A 12009-nucleotide genomic window follows, 5' to 3' on the forward strand; every position below is an offset into this window, starting at 1 on the left:
GGATTAAAGTCACAAGGGCTAGCAAAGCAATAGAGGCCAAAGTCACAAGGGCCAACACGACAAGGGTCAAAACCACGAGGGCCATCATTAGAGGGCTAACGCCACGGGGGCCAAAGTTAGAAAGGCGACTTTACAAGGGCACTTTCTATAAGAGTTCTCTCTTAAATGGCTCTTTCCATAGGGGTCTTGTAACGGTTAGATTTTATAGAACTAGTTCTTAAAGTTCAAAAACTTAAAAGGCCAATTTTAAAACTAGCTCTTGAGGTTCCAAACTTAGAGAAACTTGATTTTAAACTAGACCACATGGTCCTTAATCCTTAATCATCAATTAGAATGAGAATGAGCCAATCCTTCAAGACATATCCATACAAAATTGGCTTACGAAGGCTCTGGCCAATTTATATGCGAGGGCTATTTTTTGCACTCAATTTATAAATTTAGAGGCCTAAATTCAACTCAATTTAATTAACTTTAAAATAATTTAAAAAATATTTATGAAGTCTTGACCACTACATTAAGACCATCCGTTCTTCACCTATGATGAGTGGCCATGATAGAAGAAATGCTTTTTAAATTTAAGGAAATTGACGATCATAAGGCTTAGGCACCAAATCAGAATCATCTATAAATAGAGAAGTCCTCCCTTAATAATTAGCATCAATATCAACAAACTATCAATCTCAAACTTCACGTTTGCTACTTTATTTTATTTTTTCTTTTATTATGCAATTTTAGTTTTTATTTTTTATTGTGCGGTAGGCATAGCCCACCACCTCTTTCTTTAATTAATATATCTCTACTTTCCTGCATTTACATTAATTTTTGTCACTTACATTCTCACATCCGGATGAACAGCTCGAGTTTCTCGTATTTAAATAGAAGTCAAATTCTTTCATCTTTATCCCGTATTTATGGCATGCCTTGCAAGACCTTTTTTTTATTTTTGCCGAACATTTTCTTACTAATAAAATGTAATAGTAAACAAACACATGCCCAAACATGTTAACACATGGCTATGTGAAACTTATTGCAATAATTTACATATCATAAAAAAGAAAAAGACATAACCATAAATATTATTAATCAAAATGTACAAGAACAAGGGGCATGAAAAGAAGAGACTTGAATTGTAAAATACTATTTTATTTAAAGAATTTTTATGACTTTCTTTTTTCCCATTTTCTATTGCGCACGACTTTCAGGCGGCGAATAGTATATTACCACTAGCTGTGCTGGACAGAGACCGAAGAAAAAGGCCCTGCCCTATTACGTTACCCTGTGATCCCACCGCACTGGATTGCGCTCGTTCTCGGAATATTCCTTTTCCGGAAAACCACAGAACATTCCGGCAGCTCGCCGAGATCCGCGAACAGCGACTCGTCTTCATCCTCCCTCATCGTCATCAACGCCATATCCTCCAACTCCCAGCCGAAGATCGGGCTTTCCAGGACTCTCGTTGTGGAGGCCATGTCATCGAACCATCCGAATTGGCCATGGTGGTCGCCGAGCAGAACAGCCGAGTCGCTGTCGAGTTTTAGATCGGGATGGCTGGCGAACACGGTGAGATTCTCTTCCGATTCGACTTTAGAGTCCAATTCGGTAGGTACATCGTCGTTGACGTCAGCGGCAGCGGCTGATGTGGCTGCAGAGGAGGAGGAGGAGGAGGTGGCGGAGTGAAGCTTACCAGGCGGGACGGAGTGGTTGTGGTCGTGAGCGTAGGTGACGACGAGCTTCGTGGGGTCCACACGGCTTCTCTCTACTTGTTTCCTGGCGGGACAACCCTTCGAACTACTACATCGGTAATATCCCCTGCAATTAAATTATAAATTAAAATAATGGGGAAAATATATTAAAATAATGTTTAAAAAATTATCATGGAATAAAATAATTACGTGGATTAGGATCACAATCCGAAGAAAAAAAAAAAAGATATATCTGAAGCGCGTGTTCCCAATCGCAGTCACACTCACCCTTGTTAGTATCTCGCTCGGTTTATATGTGCCGGTTCGACATTTTGCACGCTTAAATTAATTTTCCCATTATATACCGCTATAGTTGTTCAAATTTTAAAAATATCTTTTTATGCTCAACTTTAATTTTCATGATAAAATCCGAACTAATCATCATCAATGATTTAAACATAGACTGCTATTTTCTGGGTAGTTTCAAACTACTCTCACCCATCTTTGTCTTGCCGCATTAGGGCAAAAATACAATGTCTGATCCCTTCGATAAAACATAACTTATCCGAATTGAAAACGTCAAAAAGTATTTCAAGGTTTGTCATATTAATTATCAAGTATAGGATAAACAACACAATTCCACTTATGCGGGTTGCTAACCTTTTTTTAAACTAAATTTTATCTCTTAAAAGATAATTAATATCATTAAAAAATTCATTCTCTTTCTATATCTACCTTGTCTGATAAGATAATTTAATCATAAATAAGCATGAAAATATCATTAATTTTAAATATTCCTTAAGAGCATTCTTAAAAAAACTCATTAATTATTCGTAGAAAACACCAAAACATCTTATATATTTAAACATGGTATTATTTAAAAACATCTTGTGATTTTAAACAGAGAGAAATATTTGTAGACGTGAAAATTATATAATAAAAGAATGTCAATAGAGCAGGTGTAATTTGTAAGAAAACAAAGAGAAGGGGAAAAAAGTCGGTTGTAATTTGATTAAAAAACTGAAAAGATGTTACGATAATTTACTCTGCCATGCGTGAGAGAAACGCGGTTCAGATCTCGCGTGTTATGATCACAAACAAAAAATTGCTACAAGCGCATTTTAGCACAGCCGCCATTGATTTGGAAATTTCGTCGCCGGCGGCATCAACCACAACAACACAAACAAACAAACAAAAGAAATCTCCCGCCGTGCACATCAGCTGGAGTTTCAGACAGCACCTATAAATTCCCAGCAATTACAATTTCTTACTTTTTTTAAAACACGATCATAAGCCTCTCACATTGCGTAATTCCATAGTCTAGCTTCTTAATGACTGGATTAAGGTCGCTAATCAAGTAGTAGTAATTACCTGGGATATGGAGAGCCTTTGATGGGCTTCTGGCCGTACTTTCTCCAAGCCCAAGAATCGGACGGCGGATACGTCTCGCCTTTGCTCCTAGATCCCTCCACGTCACCGATCGGTACGACCACCACCCTCTTCTTTATCCCCTTCCTATATATGTACGCATAACGGTTAACCCCATCAACGGTAAATTAGTTATACAGTACATACACACACCTTCCTACCTAACAAAACTGCAAAAAAAAAAATAAAGGAAAACCACCAGATACCAGACCTTTTCTTGGGAGACGGTGCTGCAGTATTGATGTCATCACCGGAGGACGGAGAGTCCGGTACGGGTTCGGATTCTTCCGGTTGGTTGAATCTGTGGCTCATCATACAAAGAGCTAGGTTAGGGTTTTGGAGCGAATCTAAGTGGTGATCAGTTATGCAGGTGTTTGGGTGTTATGATCAGAGGGTGGTGGAAGCTAGAGGGCGAATGGGTTGGTGGGGTGGCCGGAGAGGAGGAGACGAGTGAGAGAGAAGATACAAAGAGAAGGGAAGGGTTGGGAGATGAGAAATGAGCCGCCATATATGGTGACAGGTTGGCAAATGGGGGAGTAGCGTAGTTTAATGTGGACGTGCGAGGCAATACCTAAGTCCTAGTATAATAAATAAACAAATATGGATGAGGGGATTCATATGATAGAGTGGGTTTATGATAAACAAATATTTTGGCTTCACTGATTGGTTCCAATTTCTATGATTATTCAAAGTTAGGGTTAGTGGAGAGGGAAAATTTACTCCCCCAACTTTTGACATTTTTAAGATTCATTTCAAATTAAATACTCTATCATTTAATATTATAAAATATTTTTTAAAGTATCATATTTAAAAACATATAAGACATTTTTCAATCTACAATTAATAATTTTTCCAAAACTACCCTTAAGTATGGAGTGTAATTAATAATGTTTTCTAATTGAGACGTCCTTTTAAATTATAAAAAATTAATGTTTTAGTTTTTTAACTTTTAACTCATTTGTAACTCAGTCCCTTAACTATAATTTACTGTGACTCAATCTCTTAACTTTTAATTCACTTATAACTTGACCCTTGTTTTTCAATTTTTTTTAAATTATCCTTGTCAAATAAGAGGGATAAAAGAAATGCTCAAATTTTATTCTTTCATGTGGGATCTAAGCTAATATAAAAAAACTAACAAAAGTTAAGAGATTGAGTTATATATGAGTAAAAAGTTAAGGAACTGAGTTATACGCGAGTCAATAGTTGAGAGACTAAGTCACAGTGAGTTATGATTGAGAGATTGAGTTACAAGTGAGTTAAAAGTTGAAGGACTAAAAAATTAATTTTTCCTAAATTATAATTGTAGACATAAAAGAATAATGTATAATTTTAAAAGATAATTAATTAACTCATTAAAATTGAATTCGATTGTTAAAAATGTCTTATAATATTAAATGGAGTTAGGAAATATATACCTAGAGACACCCACGTGGTATAAAATTTGATTGTCCATCTTTATATGATACGTTGAGCTTGTTGTTTGTTTGATGCATATAAGCTTATACATTAAAGTCTCTATATTACTATATAACAAGATATAATGTTTAATCTAATCTAACTAACCTGCCCTTAAAAAATGAGAAATGACTTGATTAACTTTTGCGAAATAAACCATGTTAATCATTCTTATCTATAATCTATATAAAATTGATAATCTCTGTGTCAGTATATATATCAAATGAATCTTCGAAAAATTGCTTCATTCAAAAGCCATACATTAACAATGTAATTCAATGTATATATAGAGTTTCATGCAATGCACGAATATCACCGTTTGGTTAAAAATGATATTACTTTTTGATGGACAAGATATTTTTACTAAAATGTAGACTTATTGTTCAAAGAATCAGAGACCGACTCGAATCGTTCAATTGGTTGGACTACGGATTAGTAATATGTCCAATTCAAAGATATGAGGAAGTCAAAGAGTAGGACATTTGGGGACAAACCAGCCGGTTAAACTAGTCTTCAATCAACCAGAACTGGTTAAAATTAAGTATACACATTATCAACCAACTAAAATTAGTGTTAGTGATAAAAACTCTTGTTATTTAAGTAAGTGATGGAAATTTAAATCTCAACTTCTATATATGTAACAATTTACTTGAAAATATTTTTTATTGTTGGTAGAGCCTACTCTCTGTGCTTAACTAAAAAATTATTCGCATCATCATATGAAATTGATTGTACATCTTAATATGATATATATTTATATTGAGTTTATTATACTTTTAATAATGCATATGAGTTTATATGTAGAGTCTATCTGTGAAGAAGCAAAATATCATGTATACTTGGCTGAGAAATAAAGAGAAAGAAATATCTGCTCGTTTTATAAATTTGATAAATCTCTGCATTTATGAGTGTGTGCGCATACATTTGTAAAAATTTGTACGGTCTGAAACTATGAATATTGTAATTTAATGTAGGAAGCTCCGTGCAACGTACAAGTGCTACCTTAGCTGAAAAGTATGGATAAGATTTTTACCCCTCGTAAGTGTGCGTGAGATCAATGTCAAGAGAACTGCTCCCTCGTACTCACAATATAAATCATAATTAATTAATTTATAATTTATAAATAATATTAGTTAAAATCATAAATTCTTAACAAATTTATATCTTTTTATTTATATTTTTGTTAAATATCCTATATAAAAATATTAATAATAGTAATTACAATTTCAATACATAATTTTTTTTAAAAAGTAATAAATGAATTAGGAGTATAGTTAAAAAAATAAATATAAAAATTATTCAATAACTTATATTTTGAACTAAACAAAATTTTAAAAATATACCTTATATTATGATCTGAAAAAAATAATTATCAAATTTAATTAGTTTCGTATTTAATACAGAGATGTGAGGAAATTGGAGGGCTAGAAAATCATTGATGCTTTAGTCAAACCAGCCTCGAATCAGATAAAACCAGTAAAATTAGTCATATTATATATAATAACATTTTTTTGACCTGCGTATAATAATATTATTTGAAAATTATACATTTACAACAAAAAAAATGGTTTGTTTTTTTTTTCTAGTGTGACTCCAATATGTAATAATCCCTTAATTTTAAATTATAAAATATTTTTAAATAAAATTTACATACCAATAAATCTCACTTAACAATCTTTTCTTTCAAAAAAAAATATAAACTTTCAAAAATACCCATAATTTAATACATTGAAAAGAGAAGAGATGGAAATTAATTATAAAGAGAAAAATTGATGCATTTAATAAAATCTTAATCTATTCAAAATATCTTATATTTTGATATGAAGAAACTCCTTCAAAAGTGTCATATAATTTGGGATGGAGAGAATCTGTCTCAAATTATAAGATACTTTTAGACAAAATTTTACATACCAATAAACCTTATCAAAAATACTTAATAACCTTATCTTTTCAAAATAAAAATATAAATTTTAAAAATATCCATCATTTAATATATTAAAAAGATAAAGGATGAAAATTAATTATAGAGAGAGAAAAGATAATATTAAAATTAATACATTTAATAAAATTTTAATCTATCCAAGTGTTTATATTTTGAGACGGAAAAAACTCTTTTAAAAATATTTTATAATTTAAAAGGGAGGAAATAATATAATATAATGTTGACTGCTAGCTGATGACTGATTAATTCCAACATATTAAATATTTCTTTTCGTGACAAACCAGTTAAGGTTGTTGTTGGGATGGGATAACCGTAGTGATCGAATGAAACTCAGAAATTTTGGGTGCTTGAATTTCAGTGTAGTAATTTCTATCGCCAAAAAAAAAAGTAAATAAAATAATAGATCGAAGGATTTAAAAAATATATTTTGTTAATTAAATAATTTTAAGATATTCATATGTTTTAAATATTTATCGCAATCTTCTTCTATATTTCTGTACCGTACACTTGTTCAAAAATTCAGGTCTTTTTAATTAAAGCTTTCTGAGTATTCCCTCTCATGGCTTCAAGCAAAAAGAAATTAATAAAAACAACATGAATAAATATTTTCGTTGGTTATAAAGTTGATTTGTCTTATTGTTTTAGGTTCCATAATGGGACAAAGAAATAAGCCATTGGTTAAAGGAATCAAATTAATTAATAAACTATGAGCCCTTGAGATTATCAATTTATCTTAATTAAAGTTCAATGAGATAAGGATGACATATATGCAATGTGTACTTATTTCATAATCATATAAAAAGCTCTATGGTCTATGTTTTCATCAAAACCAACATCAGATAAAAAAAAAATCAAAACCACCAACAAAAGTCATGTTATTCAATAAAAAACAATATGATATAATCATTAATTCACAATCAAATGAAAAATTTTAAATTTTCCTGCTCCGATTCCTTCGATTTGATGACGGTCCATTGGTCTAAACTGTAATTAATCAAGTAATTAAACAGTCCTCATCTTATCTTATTCTTGCCAACTGGTTACTAATTTAATAATACATATTGTATATATCATATGATAATGAAAGAATCATTAAATTACAAATTCTATGTCTGGCAATAATATATTATTGTAGGATTTTAATATGTACCTGTGATTGTGATTAAAATAGTGATTTGATTAAGCAAGTTAGTGTTTGTTTGTTATAAGGGTGGGTGGGATATTAAATATATGGATTTGTTTATTGTAAATTAATGGGTCTTGAAAACCACCTAATTCTGTTTGGATCTTGGAGCAAACATATGAAAGGATAGAAGAAACTTCCCAGGAATTTTAATTTAAAAATATATATTCAAAATTTTTTAAAACTAAAAAAAGAGCTAATTTTATTAATCACAAAAAAGTCCATTATAATCACTGATTAACCAAAGCCAAAAGCACTAAAAAAACTTAAAATACAACGTAACACACAACTCATAAAAATAAAAAATAAAAAACAAAAATCTTCTTGTTCTCAAATTTGCAAGCTTCCTCAAAACCTTCTGAATCAGCAACCACCTCCTTACTAAGGCCATCCAGAAAGTGCCCAAATTCATTCCTGCGAGCAAGATCAATACCTGTAGAATTCAAGAAACTATTAAAAGAATCATCAATATTAATTTTATTAATTTCTCAACTATTAAAAGAAATATGTATTCAATTGATATCATCTTTTTGTATTTTTTCCATTACATTATTCTAATCGATACTTACATAACAACTGGATAATGATGTCACCAAACATTAAGAAATATATGATTTTTTTATATAAAAAAAATTTGGACAAAACATATTTAACGTATGATTTTTGTAAATAATAAATATATATTTTTATAATTCAGTATTGACATATCTGATTTTTTCCTAGAAAATATTTTTGATTTATATAACTTCATCCTTTCTAGTTTAATTACTTCTTTTTGTTTAAAAAATTATAATATATAATTATATATTAAATAATTTTAAATTTAATCATTATCAAAACTTTGTTAGATGTAACATATAAGGCTCTCATTCATTTTACCTTTTCGGATATAAAATTAATAAATATTGATAGCAACACGAGGCATTAAATTAACATTTTCATGAACTAAAACAATTCACTTATATATCTAATAAAAAGAATTTGTAACTAAATCTAATCCTTGAAAATCGAAGTAAATTATGAAACTTAAAAAGCCAGTCAAGTTCTATAAATAATGGGCTTTTTTATACGAAGGTACCAAGAAATCAGTAATATTGACTTGACCACTGATATATTGATGAAAAATAAATATTAAAATATATTGTGTTTCTTAAGATAGCCTTGGTCACTAAGGAAACACAAATGAAACTAGGTTAAAAATGCCTATAAATTACACACAAAAGCTAAGAACATAAAAATACAATGATGTCAGATTGGGGAAAAAAAATTCAGCCAAATGTCAGATTGAAATTGAATCAACGATTAACGAAAGTTACGTTACTTTTATTGTAATATGTGTTTTCATCCAACTTGAAAATCTTCTCAGTTCTCAATTCAGAGGAACGAGCTAGACTCAAACTATTCTTGCAACGTATCCATGTACTTGTAAAAAAAAATGTTTGTATTTTAGAGTAGCATGCATGTATTAATATGCATGAAAATAAACAATAATTTTTTTTAAAAAAGTTAAGGGATGTTTGTTTGATTTGTTCAAGATTCAAGAACATTTCAAGAATAATAAAACAGGGTAATTGGCGAAAATTCTATATCTTATTTGAAAATATAGTGTCAAAGGAATGTCATGAGAAGCAGCCTAATAAGTATTTTATTTTTTGGACCAAGCGAAACAGCCCAAGTTGGAAAAAGTATTGGATATCACATGAGGGTGGAAATAAAACAAATGAATTTTATTATTTCAGCCCAATCAACATAAAACATAAATTATATAATAAGTAACATTATTCATAAAATCAAGCTCACAAACTGTGACACCATAACTCTTCTTTTTTTAAAAAAAATTGTTTTGCCAACGTACTTTTTATTTTCAATTATAATTTTTAAGTATCCGCCGACGCATTTGACCCACATTTTTTTATTTGCACTGAATATCTTTACTTAGGCGGAGGAAACAAAATAAAAAGAGTTTTCAGTTTTGACTTTTTTTTTTTTTCTTTTGTGGCTACTTGATAAGGTCTCGTATTTAAGTACCGTCGGACCTATAATTGGAGGTAGTTATCCCAATCATTTTCTGTATTTACACGGAGTCTAATTCAAGATCTTATGTTTAAATGATCAAAACTCTTTTCACTATAACCAACACATATAGATACACATATATATGTATTTGTTTTTATTCAAATAGTTTCTGATGTTAATTACTTGACCACTTGAATAAGTGGCGTTTTATAACTACTTGATTAAATTTGACTTGATATTTATATTATCTGATATTTTAACATATATTCCAAAAACATATTATAGTCATAAGCAAGTATAAAGTGTTGGTTATGTATTTCACACAAGAGTTAAGTAAAGCTGATAATTTAAGCTAAGTTTAGAACTGGGCTTTGTATATATATATATATATATATATATATAATGTTCATGCTTATTTGAACTGACCAAACTAGAGCTGAAAAAATTTGAGCCAAGCTTGATTAGATTCAAGCTCAACCTAAACACACAAATAACATCTTACTTTTCTAAAGAAAATATAAAAAATATACTCTTTTTGTTAAAAAATATAAAGTATTTTTAACTAAATCTCACCCCTCAATAAAGTAATTACCTATTTTCAAACTAAATCTATCTTTTCATATTTACTCCTATTAAATACCCTATAATAAATATAAAGTCACTATTAATAGGAGCATTTTTTTAAAAAAGGTAATAATTATACCTCAAAAGATTAAAAATGCCTTATATTTTTAAACATGCAACTCCTCAAAAAATGCTTTACATTTTTTAATAAAGAGAGTATTAAATATTAATCAATTCTTTAAATTTTACTGTATTTTATCCTAAGAGACCATATAGTTGAGTACGTTATTATAAATATTTCTTAAAAAATTTAAATTGTTAATATTGTTTTATTTTTATTATTTTTAATCTATAAAATTTGTTATAAATAATATTTAAGATACACTTTAATCTTGATTTTTAAAATTTAACAACCGCAATTTTTTTCCTAAAAAAATGGAGTCTTTTATATACTTGAAGTATTCCAAAAAGAATATTTCATATTTTTTATAATAATAAAAATAGTTAATTTTAAAACACAAATTAAAATTTATTTTTAAAAATGAGAAATTTTTATAATTCAAGTATTTGCAACAGTCCTAATAAGCCCAAAGCCCAAAAACATTCTTGCCAGGTTTGTTTGATTATATGACTTTTTTAAGTTCAGTCAAATTAAGCCTGACCCGAATAAGTATATTCCACTTAAATTACCACCCTACATTTGATATAAATTGCAATTTATAATCACAGAAGTACATCAAATAAATTTTATATTATATTTATTTATAGACTTTATAACACATTTTTAAATTGAATAACTCTTTTATTAAAAAATATTTTCAAAATTTTAATAGATAATTTTAATTTTTATAAATAGTCATAAGTAATATAATATAATTTTTAAGATTTAGACTTTACAGTGAGAACTTGCTAAAGCAAATGTACAAAAAGAAAACGATAATGATCAAGGGTGGACCAATATTAATACATAATTAAAATGGGGGGAAAATAAAAAAAGAGTAAAAACATGGAATTAGGGGCAATTACGCCATTTTAACTCGGCATGATACACTAAGCTTGAGAACTCATGAAAGTTGCCAAACTATTAGGTTCAAAATCACAGAAATCAATGGCGGCAGAACAAATTCCGGAGCTATTCGATTCATATTGGTTGATTTGGTTCGACACGTTCTGAGAAAGAAAACCCCTTCATCTCCATCTTCAACAAACAATTTTTTTTCTGGGAAGGAGGGTAACAAAACAGTCAGCGAACAATCGGGTCATGGTAAGTTCCAACCCAGAATAGAGCTTGAGATTAATAAGGAGCTAAAAGTGTTGCAGAAGACGAAAAGAAGAAGCGAAGAAGAAGAAAAAGAAGAAGTTAAAGTGTGGTTTGCAGGCCTTATTTGTGAGAGGCATGGATTGTTTCAGAGAAAAAGGAAGGTAAAGAAAGCTGAGATTAATCCATTGATGTTGAATTGGAAGGTGCGATCGTTTAATAGTTCTGAGAAATGAGACTGAAATGAGACAGTCTTGCACTATTTGGGGTCGCTCATCAGTTGCCCTCCAGTATCACACCTTCAAGTTTGTTTTCTGATTTAAAGCTATTGCCCTCTCACAAAACAGGAAACAAAAAGTTGTTTTTTCTTTAATAATCATATGTTATTTTGTGAGAATGCTACAGACTAAATTTGTGCTCATTGCCATATAATATAAATTTTATAAGAAACCAAGCTATTATTCATAATTTATGAATA

General features: G+C 29.7%; 1 protein-coding gene across 1 annotated transcript in view; it reads right to left on the reverse strand.

Annotated features, from left to right (window-relative positions):
* Nucleotides 1-1049: 1049 nt before the first annotated feature.
* LOC129313155 (probable WRKY transcription factor 69) overlaps nt 1050-12009 on the reverse strand; it is a 74358-nt gene continuing 63398 nt past the window's right edge. The window contains exons 2-4 of the mRNA XM_054956101.1: nt 3322-3548; nt 3054-3197; nt 1050-1809 (exon numbers count right to left, since the gene is read on the reverse strand). Of these exons, the coding sequence (XP_054812076.1) occupies nt 1272-1809; nt 3054-3197; nt 3322-3425 (786 nt within the window). The 5' untranslated portion in view covers nt 3426-3548 and the 3' untranslated portion in view covers nt 1050-1271. The remainder of the gene's footprint in view (nt 1810-3053; nt 3198-3321; nt 3549-12009) is intronic.

The sequence above is a fragment of the Prosopis cineraria genome, unplaced genomic scaffold (genome assembly GCF_029017545.1).
Source record: "Prosopis cineraria cultivar Desert tree isolate PC_DT_omini unplaced genomic scaffold, ASM2901754v1 PC6, whole genome shotgun sequence".
NCBI lineage: Eukaryota > Viridiplantae > Streptophyta > Magnoliopsida > Fabales > Fabaceae > Prosopis > Prosopis cineraria.